Genomic DNA, 27,648 nt, shown 5'->3' with positions numbered 1-27,648 from the left:
AGAACACCAAAAAGTACCATCAGATTTTGATTCACCGTGCAATACCATGTGGAAATCACTGGATTGGCAACAGTTTCATTTGTCAGCATGACAGTGATCCCAAACACATTGGGAACATTAAGAGCAAAACAAAAAGCAGTCAACATCCAAAAAGAGTTTTAAATGTCCTTTAAGAAGCCTAGAGAACTATTCCTGAAGACTACTTAAAGAAATCACAAGAAAAATCGCTCAAGAAGGTTCAGCCTCTGTTGAAGAATAAAGGTGGTCATACAAAATATGAGTTAAATGTTGTTTTATGTCTCTTTGCATGTGTTATTTTGGAGGCTTGGTATGTGATGCAGCCTGCTGCCTCTCCAAAAGTATGAATGTATTTATTTGTTAAAGCAGAGCATGGAGGCAGAGAGGGGAAGAGCGTGTGTTATAGTAAGAGCTGCTGCTGATCTCAGTACAGCCCCGGAGCAACAGTGTGAGATCGACTCCCAGAGTGAATGAAAAGTTTTAAAATGCTTTAAGCTACCGAATGGCTTTGCGAAGTAAGTTTTGGAGGAGATGCAATTACTAATGTTCACTGGCAACATCCATATGCTGCACATGGAGACACAAATCCTGATAACTAGAGATCGAGTTACCCGTCATGCTTCAACAGGGTATTTTTTTCTGCATATGTATAACCAAGATCACAGTTTCTATTATTTAGTTGTATCTCTAATAGGGATGGGTACCGGTATCCGGTGCCATCATGGCACCGGTTCTGACATAAACGGTAGTAACCAGACCGAAAAGCAGCGTACATTTCGGTGCTTTATTTCGGTGCTTTTTTTTCCTGAGGTGTCATACACTTTAGATTCTAGCCAATCATTTTACGTTTCCGAGGATAGTAGGCGGGTCCAGGTACGTACGTTCTTTTAGAGCAGAGCTACAGATTAAAAATGCCCAAGGCGAAGCGGTCAAAAGTCTGGCTGTACTTCACAGCAAAATATGCAAACTCAGCAGCCTGCAACAAGTGCTTTAAGCGGATACTGTGATACTGTCAAAGGAGGTAACACCAAGAATCCGATTAAACACCTGGCGACGCATAGCGTTTTTTTTAAAAAGCTGAGAAATGCGCCGTATTTGATAGCTTGCTGCGAGACCTCACATGGTGCACATCTACTGCGGGTGGGTTGCCTGTTAACGGACCCGGAGTTAGCAACATCCCCCAAAAACCCGAAGAGGAGAGTCCTGGCCCCTAGCCCTGCCAGTGTAGCAGAAATGATGATGGCAGCAGCAGCCGTTCTTCTCTGCGCGAGTAGCTTAATGTTGTTCGTGTGTAATTTACGCTGAGTAGGCTAACCGCGTTATCAAATTAATGCATGTAAGGTGAACTAGCAAACATCATCATAGCTACATGCGGCTGTCTTCTTGTTTGATGGCAGATACTCCCTTCACCCTGGCCAAAAAGGCTAAAATGACCAAAGAAAAAGTGGGGAACAGTTAAACATGAGAGGTTTTTAGACAAAGTTTGTGTTTTTTCCATTGATTAAGCACTGCTTCCAGCCAAGAGTGATGCCATAAAAAAGGCTAACATTGTTATCTTTTTACAAAAAAACAGCTGAACATGAGAGGTTTTTGGACCAATTTTGTGTTCTCCATTCTTTAAGCACCGGTTTGAGCACCGTTTAAGCACGGGCACCGTTTCAAAAGTACCGGTTTGGCACCAATATCGGATAAAAACTAAACGATACCCATCCCTAATCTCTAAAATGCTTTTGCACATTAGTTATGCTCAATTGAATCATCATTGAATCATGCAGAAAATGGGATTGCATATTTTTATAATTGTAAGGAATTGTTTTAATATTGCGTATAGGGCTGCCACAAACGATTATTTTGATAGTCGACTAGTCACCGATTATTTTTGCGATTAGTCGACTAATCAGATCATGCATCCATTAGACGTAAAACGTACAGCTTATTGCATCAGCATGCGTCTGCGCTTATATAACTATCATTAGCTTACAGCTTTAAGTGTTTACGGTATGTGCTAACTAAAAATAAAGACAAGATGATAGTTTATTAAACTTTTAATAAAATTTGCAGATTGTCTCGGTGAAGTTTAATAAACTCCTTGCTATCTAAAATATGACAGGACACTGGAGTAAATTCTCGACCATCTCACGCTTCTGATAATCAGTTTTCTGTTTGACATTTATTCAGCTGTGTGAAAACTGTAACTTTAATATCAGCCAAACCGATTTACTCAGGAACAAATAAAACACTGAAAAAAGCCAAACAGTAACAGTTTTAAGTTATCTAAGTGACTTATACATCATGTTTAACCTGAGTAGCGAAAGACCGCGGTGGGTTTGAAAACAATTTGCCGGGAGTCCGGTGTTCTCACGGGCTCTAGTGAGCCTTGAACCCCGGCTAGCTATCGAGCTGGTGGGTAACAGATGTCTCTGAAAACGTCGGAGCACTTTTGCAAATATGTGATGTCTTGATAAACCGAGCAGATATTTGAAGTTTACACAGCTACATTCACCATTGTTTGAAACTCGAATTGGCTGAGCTATGAATTCTGGGATAGGTTGGGCCACAAAGGATACGCCCGACCCATCCTTCAAATCTGGGGAAAAGTAGGACGCATTTGTCGGCTGCATTTGCAGAAGGCTTCGAATTTGGAAAGCCTTCGTCACGTCGCTGTAACGTAATCGGCCTTCAAATGCGGCCTCCGAAGGATGCGGCCCCTGAACACAGCTACGATATAGGAGTTGCTTCTTCTTCGTCGGGGTTTAACAGCAGCTGGCATCCTTGTACATGCATCTTCTGTTTCAGTCCGTTATTACACTCTTAAATCCTACTACGTATTCCTGCGTCTTTCAGGATTTTACAAGGCTTTAAACGCCGTCGACGATTTTGATAGTCGACATAATTGTGACTGGTCGGCTAATCGTGGCAGCCCTAGTTGCGTATGGTTAATTTAATCCTTCATGATATAGTACAGAGCCTGATTTTAAGTTCAGTTTTTTTTTTTTAATTCATCCCTGCCAAGGTACCAAGATAAATGTAAACCATATTCTGTTTTATCTCAAAGCATTTTGTTAACACACTGCCTCCACTTAATCTGTCTTTGATAGCAGCAAATTGACAGCAATTGTGCCAAGTGACTTTGCTGTTAAACTTGAGCAAACCCGTCAGCACTGAGGAGGAAGTACGTCGCTGTACCATTGTTAGAAATACTGAACAAGAAGTGCAGCTTTATTTCTCCTCCTGCATGGATGGCTTTCTCAGCTGATGAAACTTATGGGCTTTGTCCTATAGATACAAGCTTCTCAGCACCACAGGTGTGGCTCAAACCACCGTGCAGAATCAAAAGGATCGCTGGAGGAGCCGAATAACCTTGAAGTATTAGCAAGCCGGATTAGCAAGGTTGTACATTACTATTCCTCAGATGGATTGAAAGTTGAATTGGAGAATGGATGAAAGAACAAAATGATGAAAAAGGGATGAGAAGATGAATGGATAAGGAGGGAAGGGTTTATAACCTCTCATTAAACTTGAGTCTGATTGATGGATAAAAGGAGGAGATGTGGGTGATAATGAAAAAAAAAACGAAGAAAATGATGGCTGCCTCTTTGCCCTCATGTATCCTGTGGGTGTAGCGGAAAAGGGTCTGATTGAATGACTCAGAAATCTCTTTGGTTTGCCACTCTCATCTTGACTGCTTCGACCTGGTGGAGTGGTAAATAATCCTCTCATAGTTTTGCATAATTTGTCGTGTTAGAATAAGACTGAGTGATTTTCAAGAAGCTTCTTACTTTTGGCTTTCTGTCTTCCTCTGAGGTTTTGTCCACATTTTCTTTTCCTCCCTTTCCTCTGTTTCTAACACTCCTCTCCTTCTGTCCACAGAATAACTTTCTGCCACCTGCCCTTCCAGAGTAAATGGTTGTACATCGGCACAGAACGAGGGAACATCCACATTGTCAACGTGGAGTCCTTTATGCTCTCAGGCTACGTCATCATGTGGAACAAAGCCATTGAACTGTGAGTGGCCCTCGTTTTTTTTGTTTTTTTTTACCCTCTGATGCTCTCTTCCACATTGTGTCCTGAAAGCTTTGCTTTTGTCTTATACTTAAAAACCTTCATAGGTTTTGTCTCACATGACGGGGTGTCTTATCCAAAGAGAATCACCGATAAGTGGATCAATATATAGATTTTGTTAGAGTTGAACTCATATCAGCGACACTCCAATGAGGACCTTGGGGTCTTGTGACTGACCTTGAAAACAGAAGAACGCCGTTTGACGTTTTACCGGTCAAAAGGTTATTGTATTCAAAATGTAAGGAGATAAGAAAGAATCATTAGTCACTGTATCATTTCCACTCCCAGTATCAGATTCAAGCTAGTAAGGGACCTGTCTCTTTGCTGTTTGAATGGATCTGTCAGCTTGACAGGCTCCATTTTGGTTCCCTGCTGTATAGACTTAAATTATTCACTGGAGCATTTTGCTTCATGCTTTCCCCTCATCTCCAACTGTGCATGTGTGTCTGCGTGTGTGTGTGTGTGTGGAGACGGAGTGAAAAGAGTAGGAGGGAGAGAGGGGGTGGAACAGGTGTCTGCCGAGATCAGTGTATGGTACACACAGACGTCTCGTCTCGTCGACAGGGCTGCAGGGAGGAAAAGGTGAGAGTGAGCGTTGGGAGAGAGAGAGAGGGAGAGAAAGAAGAGGAGGGGAGAAGAGTGGAAAGGATGACACAGGGCTTTTGCCTGAGGGAAAGGACATGTAGAGATGAAGAGTGATATAGGAATGGAGTAGGACAGAAGGATAAATGCAGGTAAGAGAGGGCAGGGAATGATCGCCCGGAAGAATAAAGTTGCACGGATAAGTCAGAGAGGCAGATGAAAAAGTTTTCCAATTAAAGAAAAAAGGGCAAAGGGGGAAAGCAAGGAGTAATAATGTGTGATGGAGAGTAGATATGGATGATGGTGAGGTAGATACCGGGGTGCCTTTTGACTAAAGGACAAACAATAACTTCCACGCTGTTCCCCTTCACCTTCATAATGTCTGTTCACCTTCCCTTGGCATCCTCTGCCTCCCATAAATTGTTTCAGTGACTTCTATTTCAATGTTTGTCCGGTGGGAAATGAAAGAGTAAAGACTTTTGCACTATGAGAAATGTATTCATCTCTGGAAGAATATTTAAATAGCAGTTTATTGGGCATCAGCTGCATGTACAGCCAGTTGAGTTAATACTGCATATGTATATGTTAAAATTGACTTCATGGAAATAGCGCTTTCTCTTTTACTCCCAAATTCATTAAGACTCTCACACACAGCTTGTGGTATGCTACCAGTGCACTCGCCATAACAACTACCGTAGGAACAATATCTGATTTAAAATGTGACGTTTTAGCTGCTTTAAATATGGCTGCTTCACCAAAAGTTACACTTTTGTTTGTTGAGTTTCAAAATATTTGTGATATTCTCCAGAAAATGTGAAATTGTGAAAGTTTAAAGTAAAAGCTTACCCTACTCTTCTACCTTCTTCAAAGTAGTAATCTCAAAAATTACTCAATTTCCCATTTTGATATCACAAATTGCAAAAACGTCCATGTTGGAAATAATAAAAATCTAGTCCTTCCATCCAGTCGTTAAGTCTGACGTCACTAGCCGTGTCTGGGCCTAAACTCTGCTGCAGGTCCATATATTAAACGATCACTATGGCATTACTGAGAGTTGAAAAACTGTCTAAAGTCTTTCATCTTTAATAAAATGATCAGCGTTCTGCTCTACCAGGTGTAACAATTGAGTTTAACATCCAGGCATCCATGAAAACTGAATTTATGACATTTACCGGAGTTAGAAGTTAGCAGGAAGTTAGCTCGCTAGCTTCTATCTAAATACAATATAGCATGTCCTGACTGCAGGGTTTTGGAAACAAATTAAAACGTACAGCTCTGCTATCACTTCCAACATAAATGAAGACAGAAAACTAAACAGCAGTGACGTTTGTAGGGTTACTGAAGTTTGGCTAGCTGGTATATAATGATGTGCTATGTGACCGCTAGCGACACAGCTATGTTAGCATAATATAAACAAGCTAACTTTTTTTCCACTCGATAAAAGTTAACGTGAGTGTTCTCGGTGGTCAGGAACAAATGTAATCGCATGGCTGGATGCTGTAAAAGGACCAAACTTCAGCTAGGAGAACAACTGAGATAATCCATCCACAATACGAGGTTAGTCATTCATATACTGCTGCATGGGCTGGGCTGTAGTTACATCCTAAGGTTTTAAAAACTGAGCTTAAATAAATGATTAGCGGTAATAAAAGCCGAGGGAGGTCAACAGTGATCACTGACTGTTTTAGGAGCTTTTTGAGATTAAATAGAAGAAAATACATAACATTAAACATGTTAACAACACAAAAGCCATATTAAACGCAGACTACTTTAGGCCCGGAAGTAGGATTCGTCACGCCATCACTTAACGACCGGATTTCTAGTATTAAAACCAAATATTATTACAAAAGCGTGCCGTACTTGTCTTTTTGCTCATGCTAGATCTCTTTAAACATTCTTGATATGTATTGACCTGTGTGGCTTCCATACCTTCCTCAGATTTCCACTTTTTCTTGAGATCACATTCACATCTAAATCTCTACAGTATATCTGCTTTCACCTTTCATTTCATTACCTCGAGCCGAAGATGAATCTTGTTCCCTATCAGGCATCATCTCACACAACATTAAGTCATTCAGGTTTGTAGAAAATAAAGTTACAAAATATTATTTCACGTATTGCTGTTTTTGTCCCAAGCTGCGGTGTGAGTCGGAGGACATATCTCCGGTTCAAGCCTCGATCGACGGCATAAGATGTCAGCATCGTCAGGAATCAGTTCTCAGACTTGATGCGGATGCATTCAGTTTGCATATCTGTTTAAATGTATGAGTGTGTGGCGGTTGTTTGCTTTGATGAAGATCAGAGAGGTGTGAGGTGATTCTCTTGTTGTCTCTTGAGCCTCAGCCAGCTGTGGCGTTAGTAGCGTCACTTTCCAGATACAAAAGCGTCTTCTGTTGTTCTCATCAGACCAAGATAGTGCTCTGTCAAAATCACAGTCACTCCACTTACATCTGCAGTGACTGGTTGTGTGATAGATATCCAATCAGCAAAGTGATTAATTGTTTGTCTCGTTTATCAAACAACACCTGCTGGTTTCAAGTATGAAATTCGAAAATTTGCCTTTTTTTTAAGAGGGAAAAAAGGAAGGTGTCACCTTGGGCAGCTTTCTGATGAAACAAATCTCCATTAGACATAAATATCCAAAATGTTCTTGCTGTTATCTGCATGCTGTATTATGGAAAATATAACCTAAACATTGTATTTCAAGCCCTGCCTAGTACACCTCAGTGCAGCTGTGACTGCTCTAATGAGGATAAGATGCAGTGTGTACAGGGGTCATCATCCTTTGGGCCCTGCTATTTGGAGACAAATTGTGCAGTTGCTGTGCCAGTAGCCCCAGGCCGAGTGCTCCGAGTATTTGGATGACTCACACCTCTGTTCCCAAGCTACTGTGTTAGAAATTGTACTGGACTATTAGACCAACTAACATCCTACGCCGTCTGCACAGCGCTGTTGTTGACTGAGTGCTACAGGCATGAAGGCTGCTACGTCAACATATGAATCTGAGTTTGTTAACATGCACGTTTTTTCTTTTTTAAAACAATCATAGAAATAATTTAGATATCTCAATAGACATGATATCTCATACACATCACCACACCCCAAGAAAAGTGCAATACTTCAGAGCAAACTTGCACATTAGTTTGTACAGCTGATATTATTAGGTGTGTTTTATTGCTAGCTTTTATTACTTTTTTATTTAGTCTAAATGCTGCTACCAGGAAACTGCCTTTAATATCGTTGAACATCTGATGTTTAATGACAACAAAAGGATTCTGATTCTAAATGAATTGATATATTATATACTTTAAATAACAACACAACAAACTTACTGTTAGAACTTGACCGATTTATGGGCGGGCCGATATTGTCAGCCGATGTTAGCCATTTTTCTTGGTATTAGCATTTATAAGAGCCTTTTAAATGAAAACTTTAAAAAAAAGAAAACTACAAGAAAACCCTTTAATCATGTTATGATTGTTGACGTTACAGACTTAGGGCTACATCCACATGTACCCGGTTATATACCTGCGTACGTGTGGACGTAGCTTTAGTCATTGGAAGGCACTCTCCAACTTCCTTGTTAGCCACACACGTGTTTTTGAATGGCCCAAAAACACAATATCCAGCTGATCCGAGAAGAGCTTAAACAAGCAAATATAATAAATATCAGGGAAATCTTTTTTTGGGTGTGTCTGAAAGGAAAGAAAATAGCCAGTGTATTGGAATATCAGTATTAGTATTGGTCTTAAATAATTCTGTATTGGTTAAAGCTCTTCTTACAACATTACTAGAAAGCAAATTAACCTCCTAGGACCTGGCGTCCACATATGTCGACATCACATTTTGGGTTGTCTAGACCAAAATGCTAAATTTTGCTCTACAACGGCCTGATATCCACTTACGAGGACGTTATACTGCCACTGTTCTATCGAAATTTAAAGCAAATGTCCTCATATGCAGATCTCATTTTTTCTCAGAAACAAAAATGAGGTAAAAAAATCAAAAATCATGTAATTCTTTGTTTTCGCATTCATCAGGTCCTGATCAGCCCAAATAGCAAAGAGAAATTAAAAATGCATGCTATTAAAGAGTCAGGATCTTAGGAGGTTAAATAGAATTAGGCTAATCCTTCATATATGATATACTTGACTGCAGTATATTAATCATAAATTAGCATACACAAACTTTATACATGCAAAATGTGTACCACTGTGCTCTACTAAGCATCCCTATCAAAGACTTAACTCCATTAGGATCCCCTACATTCTCATCACTCCACTGCTGCGTTCCCAGTGGCATTCCATTCCCTCCCCCAAAAAGTGAATTATGAAAAAGACAAGAAAAATAAATAAATAACCAAGTTAACAATTTCTGAAAAAAGGCATATTCTTTAAGTACCCCGTACTTGTAATACATCTCTCCATGATTTCAGATTGAGTTATTATATCCTTTTCAGTGGCTGTTAACTGTTCTGATATTAACACAGCTCCTTTTTCTTGTCTAGTTGTGTAGGAGGGTATGCAGTTATTGAATGTTTAAGTGTTCAACGTATCCTTTCATCTAACTTGAATATACAGTTTGAAGCTGTTTGTATGTATCTAGCAGTGACTATGTGTGCGCTGGTGTGTGTTAAATCAGCTAAACAGTCACTGGGTGCAGAGAGACAAGGAGAAGTGGGACTGGAGCAAATGTTAAGAGCTTACTATGACACATAGTTCACGTGAACATGTTGACCCGAGGCATCTCCTGTTCTGTCCACTTTCATTTCCTCCCGCTCCCCCACTCGAACCCTGCAGCTAGTATAAATACTTGGTTGAATTATAAAAAAAAATGTTCTTACATGAATGCTTCCTGCACACTTTGTTTATATGCATTTGTGAAATCCTCAGCTGGTACCAAAATAGATTAGAGAAGATTTATGGCTGGGAGTATCCCCCTAGCCATGTACTGGGGCTCCAGGAATGCTGTGCTACCGCTTGTAGACCCGGTACGGTGATCTTTTGTTGTTATACATATCCTTTTGATATTTTGTTTAATTAAGGGTAGAAATAAGTCACTTCACAGGTTAATTTTGTTTGGTTCCTACACATATTTATAGTCTGGTTCTTGTTCTAATCTTTTTTCAGTACCAAAGAAATAGATTTTTGGTCGTAAAACATCAAGATTTTTTTTTAAATACCTGAATTTGGTGTTTTTCGGAAAGTTAGAGTGGAAGACTCTCGTTGCAGTAAAGTAAAACTGGAATGTTTTAAATGGTTGGGTCATTAATTGGACTTCACCAGGGGAAAACCCCCCCAAAACAAACCAGGCAGACCCTGAATCATCTGGAAGAGAACTGTTGTGTCAGAGCTACAGGAGATGGACCACACCTGAGGGCAAGCTCAGGGGACAACTTAAATGGAGGGAACTCGTGGCCTTGTGGCCTGCTAGAGGGTGAAGACATTAGGAAAGATGAAGAAGGTGAAGACTCTATTTCTGTACATTAAATATGACTGAAAATGCTTGCTTAACATAGAGACAGAAAGCAGCAGAAAACAGCTACCCTGTCTTAAACCAAGCCTAGCAGTAACGCTAAATGTCACTAATTAAAATTTCATTTATTCTTTCTCTAAAAACAACATGTTACCTTTTTATAGGGGTTTATGCCATCGGATGTTGGGATTATGAGCGAGTTCTGGCAGATATTGTGTAGCTGTGCTCAGCTAAGCCAATCGATGTCTAGTGGTAGCTTCATTTTTAAGAAACGGATCCGAGATGTGTCACCTATTTTCTAACCTGTGGCAAGAAGATGAATGAGAGCACGTCTCCAAAAAAAGTAAATCTGTTCCAATAATACAACAATTACCATTTCATGGCTGCCTCTGCTGATTTTGGTCTCTTTCAGGAGGCTACAGTTTTGATGAGGAAGCAGCTCTCTATGCAGAATTAGTATAGCTAAGCCAGGACTGATGTCTGGAACGTGATCCTATGCTGGAAAAATATGTAGCTGCCATGAATGCTTACATAAAGAATCACACAAAATGACGCTATAGAGACACACACATACACACATACAACACGCGTGGTCTGTTGAGGTCACATTAGGCCACATAAGAAATCAGCAGGCTGCGAATAGGCTATTCAAGCCATGTTGCCGCAGAGGCACTGCCATGCTGACTGCGCCTCTGCTGCCTGAGAGATTGTCACCCATGATGACACCAGATGTTCAGGACTTCACTGTGTGGGCATGTGTCAGTGTTGGAGTTAAGCTGTTGAATAGGTATGCTCGATGATTTTTTTGTGCTTTCATTTCTAAATGCATAATATCTGAAATTATACCGTCCTATGAGTTCAGTTACTGCTATATTCTCTGCGTGTGTGAATGAGGAAATGTGGGTGTGTCAGCGCCGAGGAGATGCTTTTAAATTCAATGAGGTGTTACCTTCACAAGTGCTTAAATACCCCCTCATCCCTGTGTTCATTATACACGCAAAGACAATTGCTTTACAGTGCACGTGCGCATGCATGCAACATATGTATTGTAATAGGCCATTTTCTTTAATGTGCTAAAGGCATTGCTGGGTAGGGAGAATGTTTGATATACAGAGAAGGATTTGGTGCAGTAAGGCTTTATAACAGATGACTGGCTGACGGTATCGGGGTGGGGGGGGATTGCAAGATTTTATGACGTTCTGAACAAGCATTATATTTGCCACGGGGTATTTAGTTTTACTCTTGCTGTTGGTTCTGCGCGTGTGTGTGTGTGTGTGTGTGTGTGCGTGTGTGCATGTCTGTCTGTGTGACATATAAAACCTTCAGTTAGTTTCTGAAAGACAAGAATGTGATAAATGCGAACATACTATGAGAATACAAGCATACTCTGCGCACACAAGCATATATTGAGACAAATACAGTGGCATACATGGACAGTATAGTATCCCACCATTCCGTGTATCTGTGTGTGTGTGTGTGCATGTGCGTGTTTGCCTGTGGATGATTTTTGGGAGCCTGCTCGCGCTCTGCCCATCCTGCCTCTGTTGCTATGGTGATTCCTTTATCTCCAAACCTGAATGTGTTGGGGTTTTTTGTGAACTTTGTAAATATGTTCACTTCTGGTTTATTTACTGTACGACAACAGGTTTTAACAAAATAGATTTGCTGTGAAGTCTCAAGGGAAGCACAGAGAACATTATATATAAAAACCCTAAAACCCCAAGTAAACCATGTGGGACGGAGGGGAACTTGCAGTTTGTAATTTGGCAACAGAGTACTATTTTGCTGTGGCATTGAGGGGGATTGTTTACAGATGGGGTAGATGTTAAGATGTGTCTTAATTGCACTGACACACAAATGTGTGCGCGGGTGTGGACTGCTGTTCGCTGAGACACAGGCAGTGAAGGGGGGATTAGATAAATCAACAACTCTGGCTGCAGCAGAGCTTAGGTAATAAGGCTCCAGCACTAACGGGCTAAATATAGAGATGACTGAATGACTGCTTGCCTGCCCACTAACTGCTACCTTCTAACACACACACAAGCACACACACAAACACATTGTTGTCTATTCTTCTTCCCTTCTATTGCCCTTTGGTTATATTCATAGATTCATGGAAATATGCTAAGCTAAATCGAATGAGCAGAGTTAACATTCATCCCTTGCTAATTGATTTCCATCCAAAATATGTTCCCAGTGAAATATGTACATCTTTTTTACATTTTTGATATTGTCATCAGCGTGTCCTCCGCTGTCAAAAATATGCAAAGGCATAGGTCAAAACAACGACTTTGCCTTGCCTCATTTTTGCATTACTTACATTTGGCTGCAGCTCCTTCCTCTCCTTCTCTTTGTCAGGCATCCCTGCCCTTGCTTCACGGTGCTGGGGATATGTTTCAGGCTCCAAGAGTCACTACTTTTTTCAGCAGTGACCTTGCCTGGCAATCCTCTGTCCACATCATCTCTTTAAGGCAGGGCAGGTTAGGTACATTTGGCTCCCATGTGGCTCACAGAAAGAGGAGTTTTGACATAAGACTGTCTGGAGGGTAAAGCACAGACAGCAGGGGGAGAGGAGAGGCTGTCGAGCACTTTTTGCTCTATCTTCTCCACTGACATGCAAATGGACACACATATCAGCACGTGGATGCACATACACATAGCCACTGGGGACTTCCTGGCCTGACAGAGTCATCCATCACAACCTTCAGGAAGCTTATTTCTTTGTACGGCCTTTTAGAGCCTTGGAATGATTGACAGCTCTGTCCTCCCAGCAGACCTCTTCGACAAGTCCAAAGACACTCGGTCTTCATCTTAACCCTCACTATGGGTTAAGATGAGGGCTATGACCATGTCATATTAGTAAATCTTACATGATGCCTGTCTTCTCTATCGTGGCTTAAAGGGAAAAAAAACTGTCTGTCTTTTTGATCTTTCTTACAAGGTCCTCTAAGGCTCATCCTGGACCAGTTGTTCACATAAGTGATAACCCCATGGATGAAGGAAAGGTAAGAATCAGCGGCTTTCTGCACCCAATCGCAATATCTTGCAAAGCTTACATTGGTCAAAAGTCTGTGCAAAAGTCTTGAATTACCCCACAATTCTTTATATTTTTCTAGGAAATTGGATAAATGTGCAGCGAGTTATTAAAACATGGAAACATACAGGGATTGCACAGTATATAAAGCAAACAGAGGAGTTTATAAAATTTTAACAAGCTTGAAAGTCAATATTTAATGTGACTACCTTTATTCTTTAACACTACCTGAACTCTATTAGGCAACACTTCTTGTAATTTCTTTTAGTAACTTTTAGGAATAGTTCTCCAGGCTTCCTAAAGGACTCCGTTAACATGATCCCACAGTACTTTAACAATGTCCAGGTCCAGACTTTGTTGAGGCCATGACTGATAATGTTCCGTGGTTGATTCCACCTGGATTTAATCTGTCCAGGTATGTTTTTACTACATTGGCAGTGCGTTTGGGATCATTGCCATGTTGAAATTTGCCAATCAGACACTTTCCAGATGATATTGCATGGTGGATCAACATCTGAGGGTACTTTTCAGCGTACCGATGATAATTTGCACCAGAGTTTTTAAATTGGTATTGATCTCACCATAAGACCTATTGCCTCTAATTTTCAGGCCAGTTCTTGTGAAAACTGGCACATCTCGACCCTTTCTTCCTGTTTCCTATCCTTAAGAATGCCTCATTGAAAGCCAATGAGTGAAAAAGCAGTCAGTGCACAATGAAAAACTTTGAAAGAGCTTCAGAAAGCCAGGAAAATTACAGCTTAAGCCCACTTTTAAAAATCATTTAGTCTGGCACCTCGGATGCAAAATATGAAGAAACAAGGGGTGAGTCAAGAGAAAGCATTACTTCGTTTTTTAGTGTAGCCCCATTTAGAGTATAGTTTAATTTGAATGCAGGTTGTGCTGACCACTTTGACCACTCTTCAGATATGTATCAGCATGCCTTTTAAACAGCATGTGATAAGTATATAAGGATATAAGTTGACAAGACAGCACCCATGAGGTGCTGGAGGACAACTACTGTATATATTTGTTTTGGTTATTTTAATTGATGAGAGGAATTTGACACAAATGCAGATGATTTTTGATGATTTTTGAGACTGAGTGCGGGAAGTATTTTTCTGTGAATAAGCTCAGATTTTTTTTTTAAAGCATCATGTTCTTTTTCTACAGCTCTTTTTGTATTATCTGATATCATTTTTTGTGAAGTAGGGTGGGCAGGTTTTTTTTTCCTGAGCCGCTGTAGTCTTCTTACACCTGACTTCCTTTCACGCTGTGCTTGAATGTCAAACGTATTACTTCTTTTTCTGCCCATCATGGGGTCTTTTCTATCCCCCTGTCTGTCATCTCTCCTACCTATCTCACTGACTGCCTGTCGCTCTTCCTCTCCAGCTTATAATTGGATTTGAGTCTGGGATCGTGGTCCTGTGGGATCTCAAATCAAAGAAGGCAGACTATCGCTACACATATGATGAGGTAGGCAAATATCCCAGATTTCTTTTCTTCTCTAATAGATTTCCAGCATTCATTTGACTTCCATTTTAAGAAAATGTAATACGAGGACTGGAAGTGAAATCACATATTCTGAACTGAATTGCATACATTTTTGTGAATGTGTGTATTGGTCTGTGTGTGTGTGTCTACCTGAGTTTGAAATACTTTACTACAGCTGTGTTTCCTTTCTCTTGTCTGTGCTTTAAACCACACAATGGAGGACAAAAAGAGTGCTGGCAGGGTGATAAAATAAGTAAGATAAAACTTTCTAGTCTCTGCTTCACCTCAATAAGAAAGGGGGGCTGTCAGGTTTGACTTCATAGTAGGATGAAGCCAGAATTTGCTTAATAAGAGAATAACTTTTAAATAAGCCATCACTAACTAGATTTGTGTTGTCAAGCTAAAGACATAAAGTATTTCCTCTTTATCCCTCACACACTGTTCATATTTTATGTCTTCACAGCATGGTCTGGGTCCATTTTGACACAGGCCAAGAATTCTCTCATTATAAGTGTCTAAATCAAGTTTTGATCTACAGGTTTATTTGGAAATTTAGATTTAAAAATGGACAATTAATGGATAATTAAACCTTAATTACTACTGTTTTTTTGAGAAAATATCTACTCTTATACAGTACTGTGTCCTGTTTTACATAAATCATGGAAAACATGTGTAACCTCTGTAAATGTTAAACTCTGTTCTCACTGCTGTATCATAAACAAAACACCCAGTCCCTCTTTTGATTTCTGTTTTAATCTCAGATTATTTTGTTATGTTGTGGGAGTTCGTAGGTGCAAATGTAATGTACTCACATTCACGTAGAGCTTTTATAGTTTTACTAACCACCTGAGATATGCATCCATGCAGCACTTTAGTCCATATACTTCAAGCTGAACCTTCTTGCTGTGAGGTGAGAGTGATAACCACTGCATCACTCTGTTATAGATCTCAAGTGTCCAGGAACCATCTCTCAAGAAATTCTCTAACCTCTGTCTGACCCCTTATGTGCACCGTATTCTGTGCTGTTTTACTATTTCGCTGTTTCAAGATTCGCCCATTATCCTTCAAAGACCAGCAGGTGCCCGTCTCGGCAGGAACTCGGGCTAACACAGACAGTTCTTGTTACAGTGTCAAAATCCCCCTTAGATTCTGTCACCACTGTCCCGTAAGAAAATACAATTTCAAGATTTCCTAAAACCACCATTCCCCTTGATATTACTCACAGTAGAGTGCCGTGTGCTCATGTCCGATTGTAAAGCAGCACAGTGGTTTTCTTGTATAAAAACAGATACACTTTTTTTAAAATAATGGATTATTTGGCTTTATAAGGTAACAGTGTATTTCTGTAAATAACAGAAAACATGACAGTTAAATAGAGATGGTGTCAGAGCTGCTTCGACTCTCTCTGGACCTAGCATTTATCTGACTGAGATTGGGTCTTGCAAGTTAAACAGCATTGTGATGAAATCTTGTTTTAAACTAAGATTTAGGCTCATGTTCACTGCTTTCATCTTATAAGCAATACATGGCTAATAACGCTGATATTAGCCATGCACTGTATCACTTACTCTGCTTTCTAAACTCTATTAATTTATTGATTTGCAATTAAAAAAAACCATAAATTCTACTAATGTATGAGTTAAATTTGACTAATTTAATGCTATTAGTCGGTAAAAGAAATATCTGCCTTTTTACATCAAACCTAGCTGTTCCCCTTCAATCTGATTATAGTCTGAACTCCTACAGTCCATGATTTAGACTTCCTGGTAGGAGCGAAACATCTCTATGAATAGGACCTCTCATTCATAACTTTGTTACTGAGGCTTAAGCCAGCTGAATGGCTGTAAGAACACACATAGACACACATGCTGACTCAGCATGTACACGGCCATGCAGCTGTGTCTGCGGCCTTACAAAGGGCTAGTCTTTTTAAGATAATGAGATTATCGTATCACTCACGTAGATGCTCACCTTGTTGGCACTCTGTAAGGTACAAATAGAAAAAAAAGAGGTGGAGATTTTGTACGTTCAGTATGTATGAAGCTCTCCTTCTTACTCTGTCTGCCTCTCTGCCTTTGCTCTCCCTACATCTTTTTCTCAGATAAGCTAATATCCTCCCACTGCTCCTGGGCATTACAGATCCTAGTATTGAATCTCCCAGAGGAGCTCATCTCCTCTCTCCAAACCCTCGCAGATACACCTCCCCAGGGACTGGGGGGGGGGTTAGATTGGGTGGGAACTGAGGGACAGGGTATTGAGCTAGAGGGTGGGCGGGGTGTTGTGTCTTGCTTCACTGTGATTTTTCACTGGCTGACTTAAAAAAAGGGCCTGCAACATGCAACTGTTCTTTCATCTCATTTGATATGTGGTGAAGTTACTCCCCTGGCTACTAAATCTAAATGTTTTCCAGGGTCAGGTATCTTTAAAGTGGACTTCACTGCAGTTAATTTCTTTTTATTTTCTGTCTATATTTTAAAGCATATTTCTTATAATACAGTCCATAGCATTCCTGCCACCCACTGTAACCTTAATAATAAGCATAAATAGAATTAGCATCCATTTGTTAACCTCAATATAAACTAAACTATTAACATTAATTGTAAGCCACTGATAATGCATGGATTTGCAGGCAATGTTATGTTCGCTGGCTGTGATTTACTGGCATCATGACTCTATGCAAACTCCACATAGTTTCTTCAAACAATACTGTGAAGTAACTCTTTTCCAGCTCTCACATCCTCTCCAAGCTATAGTCTTCCTGCCGTGCGTGCTTTTTTTCTCCAGCGTGCTTTCATTCAAACCCTATTTGCCTAGAAGCTTCCTGCCAAGTATCAAAGTTGTCGACTGAAATGAACAAGGAAGCTTTTCGTCTTCTCCTTTTCAACAGCAGAGTAAGCCAGCAGACCGCGCGGTGATGGATTCAGACTTTAGAAAATGCACAGACATCTTAAAGCGTATTTTACTCTTGATGGAAATTTGCGAATGTTTAAACAGCTGAAAGGCAGTCTGTGGTCTTTGATTTCAAAAGATAGAGATAATGAGCAATGCCACTTCCTGTTTTCCTGCCACATTTTTTAACAATTCTTGCAAGCGTTTTTGTATAATTTGTGCAAGTAGAGGAAATGAAATTCTTTCCGTTAAAAAAAAAATATGAAGGCAGCATTTGGAAATTACAGATGCTGACAAACTGAAGAACAGTTAGCAAATTAGCAAACTTATCCTGTATCGCAAAGAAAAAACTTTGACACTTTCCAGCAGAGTTCAGGCAAACAAAGGCAATAAAACTTGTTTTTACAAGCTCCTAAAGAGCTGAGAGAGCACGCCTTCAACTCTGTGTCTTTCAGTGGATTGTCTATTATTAGCTGTGGATCAGCAGTATGGGTTTCCAGTGAGTGCTAGCCAGAGAGCATCTGTCACTGTGACCCTGCCTCGCTCTTCTCCATCTGACTCAACACCTGATGAATGGTTAATATTGCAGCCAAATCTGAGTTAGTTCTTCCCTCCGCCCTCTGTGTTTGTGTCCTGGTGGCGCACACTGAATGCATGGATGGAATTTGTAATCCTTTTTTTCCCTTCAGTAAGCCTATTGTTTAATTGCACAAATTTAGACAGCCTTCTTCCACTGTGTGCAGAAAGGAATGAAGGAAAGGAGCTTTTAAGAAAGATGAACATTCCTTTCTGCACGCATACATGTGCATTTACAGTAAAAAAATTAGTAGTATTTTGGTGTATAGATGCCATACAGTGTTATATAGTAATGAGCACAGCACCTGCCATTATTCACAAGAATTTAGCGTAGAATTCAAGTAAACATCTTTAGTATCCCTGGAAAAAAACATTACTTTTGCAGCTTGCAGTTTATTTTTATTGATTTCAACTTCGGAGTGCATCTGGCAGTCAGTCTCTATAGCTGCAAAGCCACGACCTGTTCAGGCTTTTGTCACAGAGGTCCAGCCAAAGCTGCACAGATAAGGCACTCTATTTCCTATTTCCCTTCCTTTTGTTCTCCCCATTCCTCTTTTCCTTTCTATTCGCTCTTTTCACAAATGGACAAATAAGAAATTGGTTACTCTGACTGCGACTACGATAACCAGGACGCGCAAACACAAAGCGCGCCCAAACTTAGCACCTACGCCACGATCTGAAGAAAAGTCCACAAACACACCAGAAAAACTTGGGGGACAAAATGTTTGCAGGTATTTGTGCAGGAGCAGGTCATAATTCTCGCAGCTACTAATAAAGGGCAACAATAACAATAAAATTGGAAAACATATTCCCCTCAACCACGAAGCATTAATTAGTTGAATTTAAATAAAACATAACAATAACCTGCTCCAGTTGTGGACAAATTTGCATTATTAACATATTTTATTCCTGCATTCATTTTGTAAACAGCCTGCCAGTATTTTTAATACTGTTGAATCAGACCGGCACTGTTCTAACCAGATGGGTGAGATTCTCGACAAGAAAAAAAAAATCCACCAGGCAGATAAGACTTCCACACATTTCCTGTGGCATTCTCTGTGATGGGCAGCTCTGCTATCTTAATTTAATGCGTCCTCTCGTAGTGAATCCCTCCCATCTGCTTATCCCTTAAGATTAAAAACAAATGCTACAAAATGATCTGCAAACTATCTGACACAAGTGTGGCTTCATTAGGAAGTGTTTTCTTTCCCCCTAAGACCTGTTGAGATTTCAGACAGACAACTTAACTGTACAGAGCTCATGGGTGATTTGGCAAGGCTTGCGTAATACCCATTAGTGGTGAGAGTATCACTCTTTACATGATGGTCAGTCTCTTAGGGAGTCCATCCATCAGGATAAAGTGGATGCTAATGCATAAGTGTAATGTCGTAACAAGACTTCCCATGCATTTGGTTTGCTGGTGAATTTGGTTTTCTAATGCTTATTCCCACCCTGAAGTTGTTTTAGAGATGTTTACGAGCTGCTGTTTATAACACGTGAGTCACATAATCATCCCAGCTGTGAGGTTTCAGGGTGGTATCCCAACCATTTGGATGAGTCTTTCTCTCTGTAGAATAGTCATCAACTGCTCAGACTATAAAAAAAAAAAGAAGCACATAAGAACATGTAACATATCTCACTGATTTGGTAATTTTTACTCATTTAAAACAAAAAAACCACAACACCCTGTTTACAAGTAAACCGCACAGCCATGCCAACAGCTCTGTGAGACTCCACTTGGAGTTTATTTTCAACATTAGCATGTTATCAACTGGCCACCACTCACCTTAGGTACACCTTGCAAATATTGGGTTGGTCCCCCTTTCGCCTTCAGCACTGCCTTAACTGTTTGTGCACTGTTGTCATAAAGAAAAGGACATGCCAGCAAGAAAATTCAGGCAGGCTGTGGCAGTTAAGCCATTACACCCCAACCAGCAGCCTGACCCTTTGATACAAAGCAGGATGGATCCACGCTTTCATGTTGGATACTGACTGTTTACTCTTTTTAGAATTCTTTAAAAACTTATAAAAGATCTCAAGAAGATCCAGTTTGAGTTTTGCAGAATAAGAAATTCGACCTGTTGATTCTCTGAACAGAAAAAAAGCTTTTTGTTCAGACGGGTATTTACACACTGCCACCTTGCCATCATACTCGGAGTGTCTGATTATGCTGGTTATGTAGAGATTGACAGTATATTGTACTTCCAAAGTTGTTTATTCAGTCAGAAACAGTGATGGTGAATCATCTTCATAATACAGAGACAAATCTAAATGTGTAAATAAGAGGCTCACTGGGGCTTGTTTCTTTCAAGACTTATGTAACGAGCATCTTGCAACACAAAAGCAGAAAATGTGGATTTAAAATAACTGAATAAAAATGGATTGCTCATTGCAAATCACTGCTGACGTTTTGCCCCCAAATGCCTTGTTTGTTCAGATTAAGCTGGTTGTGTTGCTTGACTCGCATTACTTTTGCTGTGTGTATGTGACTGCTTGTGTGTGTATGTGTTTTTACGTGTACAAAAACAGGTACAGCAGTATGTTGAGTACTCTGTGTAAAGTCTTGCTCTAAGGTAGGGCTGTTCGATATAACGATATATATCGGATGACGATATAAAAACGTCTATCGTTTCATTTTACGCTATCGTTTGTTTCGTGGTGTCGCAAAATGAACTGTTTACGGCAATATTTTTTCATCGTTTTGATGGTGGAGCCAATGATATTTCAGGGCTGTTTCGGGTCATACTGTGACACAAAACTTCTGTGTTTGTTTTCCTCTGTTTTCTATGCTTGTTAGCGTCTTTGTCGCGAGTGTGTATTTGTGTGTCTGTGTGAGGAGGTCTTGCGTAACTGTGATGAATGTAGACAGGATCCTCTCAGCCCCCAAAGACCAATCTGTGAAAAACTGACCTAATGTGATAAATCATGAAATTAGCCTTTTTAATTGGTATTGTTTGATTTGATGAGTGCCATGTGTTTCAATTATCCTGCTCATTTCCAATTAAGCGCAGGGCATTGTTGCCTCTTGGGACTGGCGTGATGAACAATGCACTGATAGATTTCTAGAAGTCTGTTAGTGTCAGGGTAACACAGAATGGGCGAATTTTCCAGGGAGGAAAATTCAAAAGTGGACTGGACTGCATTGAGGGGAAATCATAGACAGTTTAGACCAGTATCCATTATTAGATATCATCTATCCATAAATAAAAAGATAAATAAAAGTATGCTTTTAGTGCTGACAACAGAATTTAGATCCCCAGGAGAACAGTCTGCACTTAGAACTGAAAGTAAAACTTGGAACATTGATTTCATTTCCACAGTGTGGGATGCTAAACATTTGACAAAATTAGAGATGTGTTAACACTGTATTCGAGACACCTGCAATAACTACATCCACACCACCTGCCACTATACACCAGTGAATCACTTCTGGCAAAAACAAAAAAGGTGCTGTCAAACTGTCTCTCCTTCTGGGCTGCTGCATCCAACCATCCCCACCATGTTCTCCACACCGCCGCCCCAGTTTAAAGAGACACAGAAGCCGTTAGTCATCATGTCTATTTATTTCTAACAATCCTCAGGAAGACGAAATCTCCATGAGAAAACCTCAGAAGCAAGAGCACATGGGGGGGGGAGTATTTTACGCTTTATAGCAGACTGATCTCAGTCTCTGATTGGTCTTTAGTTTGTTAAAACCAAGCAGTGTGATCATAAAGGTGATTCAGTCTTTATGATTTCATAAAACGTGCCAGGAGAGTCTGTGCAGCACACCACACACTTAACTAGGAAGCAAAAGTATGATACTGTTCACTTTGGAGCACACAAAACAGGTACACCGCTCAGAGCGTGCCATAAGAGCGCTGACTGATGCTATTCCCTTTCATGCAGCTTTTTTCTTAAAACTCAGCAGATTTGGTGAGCCTGACATATAGCACTGCTTATGATTAATGACACACTCAAGGCAAAATTGATATACACCTAAATAAATGGCAGCTGCAATTGGAAGAGATTGACTTAACCTGACCATGCACTCACATCAGCTCTGACAGAGAGGCAGTCATTCATTTCAGATGAGCGATGTGAGACAAGCAGCAGCGCCGAGGACACAAGGCGAGTGGGACCAGTGACAACGAGGGGATTTTCAGACAAAATGCCCTAAATATTAAAGGGCTGATGTGGATGGCTGTCGGCTTCACACATCGTGCAGCCAACATATGGTTTGATGTCAAAATGTTTGCTGGTTTTAATTATCAGCATTGAATACGACTACAAAAGGGCAAGCTTGGCCTTTGCAGATACACTTTGGTTTTGATGTGTTTGTGTTTTGTTGCTAGTACATAAATCATCCCAAGCCAGGCTTACAACAGCAGCAGGACTGTTCAGATGATGGGAAAGATGAGAGGACAGAGAGGGCACCAGCTCTCTAAATCTTGTCTGTCTTTCCCCATTATTCTCTTTATCTGTTAGCTTGTCTGTGAATCACAGATCTGTATCTCCATTTGGTCTTTATTTTCTTCACTTGTGCCCTCTTCTCGGTTTTGAAGCCCTAACTAAAGGTCACCTCTTAAACTTCCCCTTTTGCAACCTTTTCTGTAACTGTTGTAGTTGATATTAAGCTTGTGATTAACTGTATTTCCTTTTAGTAGTTTTTTTAACCTTTTAAAAAGCTTCTATTGTTCCTCTAGCTCTCAATGATGGACTAGAGTCAAAGCGAAATACTTTTTTTCTTATTTTCACAGTAATTCATGCTAAACCATATGGTCTTGATTGAAGTATTAGCGGTTTTTCAATTATATTGAATATTATGGACACATTTGTCAGAGTAATGCTGTATCTTTATGAAATATGACTCCTAAGTTAATAATATTGCTAATGGAACCATCTAGTTGGGGTTTCTTTTTTCTTTATTTCACATTCAACAAATGGTTCCTATGAAAGCTTTTAATATATGCATTTGTGCCACAGGAAATTTTCTAAAGCCAGGGAGCTCTTTTATCTCACTTCAACCATCTGCGCAAGTGTGCAAAGCCACGGCCATTTAAGCCACGTATGAAAGTCATGTACCATATGGCTGTGGTAATGCAACAAACTTGTAGTGTGCAAGTTGCATGCTGGCACATAAGGTTTCATTCGACTAAACCACTGCCCCCAACCCCTGCCTTCTTGCCTGTCATTTCTTAGGCTATCCACTCAGTTGCCTGGCATCACGAGGGCAAGCAGTTCATCTGCAGTCACTCAGATGGAACTCTGACCATATGGAACGTCAGAGGCCAGGGCAAGCCCATACAGACAATCACACCACACGGTAAGGAAGTAAAAAAACACACACACACACTTTATACAGACAATGTCACAGTAATTTTTTGGCTTGTAATGATTTCCTTGAACTGGTCTTTTTCCAGGGTTCCTACATTTTTAATGACTAGAACTGGGTGAAGAAGTTTGACTTTATTTTGTCTTTCCTTTAATCCAGACAGGGTCAAAGGTATACGTGCTGCCTCAAATATTTACATACACCATGCACTCACTGATAGGTTAAATGTCCCTTAGCTAGTTTCTAGATGCCTTTGGTAGGTATTAAAAAGCTTTTGGCATAATTCTTGCTGGATATTTCACCGCTCATTGATACAATTCATTTGAATTGGTTGGTTTCCTGGGGAATTTGGAGTTTTTCTTCATTATTTCATCCACTTTGTGCAATATACCAGTACCACTGGTAGCGAAACAGCTGCAGAGCTCAATGCTACCACCTTGTCAGTTGGTACAGTTGGTACAATGTTAGCTTTATAAGCTTTACCTTTACTCTTCTAAACACACCTTTGTCATTATGACCAAATAGCTCAATCTTTGTCACATATGACCATAAAACTTTACCTCACAAGGCATTTGGGTTATCTCTGTGGGCAGCCGAAACCTTCAGTCAAGCTTAAAGGTGTCAGTGGAGTAGGGGCTTCTTTTTTGGTTGGCACCCTCTCAGTCCATGGTGATGTAAAATTCATTTCACTATGGGCAGTTATATTGATGTTCCACCTGTTTGTAGTTCATGGCAGGCTTGAGCTTTGGTGGTTCCTGTGTTGTCCTAATAAGTTTTCTCTGATCTGAGGATGACAGTTTGGGTCTACTTCCAGACCGTGGCAAATGACATATCACGTTAAATTGATGTAAACTAGATAACTGTTTGAAGTGATCTTGGTGTCTTAAGTTACTTAGAAATAGCTCAAAACGACCACCATTTAGGACTTTCTCATTGTTCTGAGATCAAAACAATTATTTTTATACATCCAAAGAGAAACTGCCAGTTGTTGTCAATCACAATCACTAATAAGAAGTTAATAGCCCTTACACTTCATAAGTCATTAATCAACTATAGTTGAACTCTAACTGATTTTTCCTCTCAAGATTCAACATTTCTATAATCTTTGACGCACATCGTTTCTGTATAACAATCACCATTATTGAAATTTGACATGCAGTGCATATGGAGTTAATTTATATTGTCTCACAAGCTAGTTGACTGAGGACAGTCAAGAAACTTTCGGTGAAGGGATCAAGACCTCCATGGAGAGTGTTGAGATAAATCTAAAGGGTGTGAGATGTTTATTAGGCTGGAGAATTAAAATATGGGTGGATGGGTTGCAGGTAGACTTTGCTTTAGAGGATCTAAACAAAAAAGTTGGGTGCCACCTGTCCGAATATAGCTTTGGAACAAACATCCATATAGAGTGTGATTGTAACTTTATTTTTTAATTGTTACATAAAAACACTGATTGCCCATGGTCTGATGACTTCACGGTCTTGTAGTGTTGATTATGTTGTTCCCTCTGTAGCCACTCTCGCTATAGCCATCTCTCAAGTGTCTGCCTACACATGGCTCAATCATTGTTTCCTCATTTCAGGCAGAGGATTATTGTCGGTTCAATTATTTCCTGCCTCTGTTTTCCTTACTTTGTGTGTGCATGTGCGTCCTCTGTTTACTTCCTGCAGAAAGCAAGTCTGCTCTTTTGAAGATGCATTTAATCCATACTCTTCTGTCCCCCAACACACTGACTCACCCCACTTAGTTCACACAGATGAAGCACCTGGAAGAAAAATAGGCGACGGCAACTGAGCAGAGAAAGCAAGAGAGTCAGAAAAAGGGAACAAGAAAAGAAATTAAATCAAAAATTACAACAACTTTGAATCAGTTTTTCAAGCTGATTTTATGTGTCGGGGGTTGCAGAAAAGATTTCACCGCATGGGCTTTTTAATTAGTTGTTTCTCCCACTGCTGCATGCATAATTAGTTTGGTATTTAATGGGCAATTATGCAAATTCCTTTGACATGTTTAAGTAAGGCTTATAAGTCCTCTTTTAATTGTCTTTTTAGATATCCATTATTAAATGGTAGTTATTAAAAAGTGGTCTTTATTACACAGACCTGCCTTGCATAACCTGCATTTGGGGTCACTTTCGCTCTTCAGTAAGACTTTTCATATAAATTCAACTGCTCACTGTACTTTGTGATACAGAAATGCGCACACATAGGCATGCATGTGATGGATGTGTAATTTTATTCCACACTGACACCCCTTGAGGTTTGAAAAGATGGATTCTGTAAATCATCCAGGATCTTTACACCTTTCTTTGCATGTCCCCGTCCTTGAATTTGTCTTTCTTCTCTCTGATGAATAGGTTTCTGTTATTTTGCTGCATACTCTTCAGCACAGCATTTTACAATGCTGCTTCTGGGGGGAAAAAACCCCAAGATGACAGAAGAGACTGGGTGAAGAAGGAGTGAACTGCAAACCAAAGTAACTTCTGTTTGTTCTATTTTAGGAAAACAGCCCAAGGACGGGAAGAAGCCAGAGTCTTGTAAGCCCATTCTTAAAGTGGAGTACAAAACAACTAGAATTGGGTATGGTCCCTCAGTCTCACACGCGTACACATATACTGTTATACACTTGTGCCCATGCATGTTCACTTGAGCATATTTATAGACATGCATGTGTTTAATGCATGCAGAGCCATGACAAAAGTCTCCACAAAGCAGCTCAAGTTGCATTTTACTTACATACAGATACTCCTCGTGTTTGTAACTTAAGCCAATCATTTAAAACTATATATTTTGTAGTATCAGCTTTTCTTAATCAGCTATTTTGTTATATAAAGCATAAACTCAGAGTTGTGGATACTAAAGACAAGACAAGACAAGCCCAGTCCTCTTTGAATCAAAGTCTTTTGTTTTAACTCCAACCCTGATGTTATTTTGTATGCATGATGACATCTTACTTACAGTATACCATGGTATACATACATTAATATCCATGCAACAGTTCCTGAAAAATTAAGCTCACTGTACTGATTTTTTCATTTGTAGTCAGATTGACTCATGCTTTAAGTTGTGCCAAGGCTCTTAATGCCACAACAATTTCCTGCTGGCTAAATAAAATATTAAGAGTGTGAACGCACATTATTAAATAAAGCCCCACCATATAAAATGCCTAATATTTTAAAAACCCATTTAAGTAAATAATTGCATGAATGCAACTCATTCCAGAGACCCCTTCATAATCTTTTCTGGTGGTCTGTCCTACGACACGGTGGGCCGGAGGCCTTGTCTAACAGTGATGCATGGGAAGAGTACTGCTGTGCTGGAGATGGACTATCCTATAGTAGACTTCCTCACGCTATGTGAGACACCATATCCTAATGGTAAGTGTGCATATTTTGGTCTGAATGAGAACGTCTGAGAATTGTGGACATTGTTAATTTACTCTTCTTTTGCACTAACACCTGCGGAAATATGCACACAACTTTCTGGTTCTTAATTATGTTGGACAGCCTGTCTGTGTGTGTGAGTGTGTTTCTGTAATAAATCAGAAATTTCCCAAGGGAAAGGATGCTACTTTTCAGTTTTATTATCTGACACATAGGCTATTACATTTTCATTTCATCCCGCTGTGCACAATGCCCTTCAATCTAAATTTAATTATTATTTTATTTATGGTATTGAGGAGCCAACAGCTGGAGCTTACCAGTATGGCCTGTATGTATGTGATCCAGGATGTAATCTCTGCTGCTGTGTTATCTGGCACGTATACAGCTACAGGACGGATTAGCGAATTATGTAAGAATGGCGACTTCATTATGTCACTGACAATCGGATGTCACTGCTCACTGAAATCATCTGGTAATGGACATTACTGGGTCTTTGGATTCCACAATGAATGTTTGTCCACATAGTCTAATAATCCTGGCACAAGCGGATGAGACGGTATCCCTAAATATCATGTATAAAATATATTTGTCAATACAAAGTTGAATATTTTGGATGAATGATAAACTAAACAGACAAACTAGGATTTCTTAAGACAGACAAGGAAATGATAAAAATCCAAACACTGACAAACGGTAGTGTTGGAAATTGAAGAATTTTTTAAGGCGTACTTAGAGTACAGACATATAGGAGACAAATTAAAGAAAATGCCTAAATGCTTTATACTTCAGTGAGGGGAAATGATGTTGTTTTGGTTTGCCATGCCC

The 27,648-nt window shown here is 39.9% G+C and overlaps 1 protein-coding gene across 7 annotated transcripts in view; it reads left to right on the top strand.

Moving 5' to 3' along the window:
• stxbp5a (syntaxin binding protein 5a (tomosyn)) overlaps positions 1–27,648 on the top strand; it is a 98,226-nt gene that overhangs the window by 44,049 nt on the left and 26,529 nt on the right. For all 7 annotated transcript variants that reach the window (XM_040017129.1, XM_040017125.1, XM_040017122.1 and 4 more), the window contains 6 exons: positions 3,889–4,023; positions 13,079–13,142; positions 14,561–14,644; positions 23,309–23,432; positions 25,942–26,020; positions 26,663–26,817. In XM_040017129.1, the coding sequence (XP_039873063.1) occupies positions 3,889–4,023; positions 13,079–13,142; positions 14,561–14,644; positions 23,309–23,432; positions 25,942–26,020; positions 26,663–26,817 (641 nt within the window). The remainder of the gene's footprint in view (positions 1–3,888; positions 4,024–13,078; positions 13,143–14,560; positions 14,645–23,308; positions 23,433–25,941; positions 26,021–26,662; positions 26,818–27,648) is intronic.

Source organism: Simochromis diagramma, unplaced genomic scaffold (genome assembly GCF_900408965.1).
Source record: "Simochromis diagramma unplaced genomic scaffold, fSimDia1.1 OVJJ01000802.1, whole genome shotgun sequence".
NCBI classification, from domain to species: domain Eukaryota; kingdom Metazoa; phylum Chordata; class Actinopteri; order Cichliformes; family Cichlidae; genus Simochromis; species Simochromis diagramma.
The sequence above is the reverse complement of the archived record's forward strand: the minus strand, read 5'-3'. Positions and strand labels throughout refer to the sequence as shown.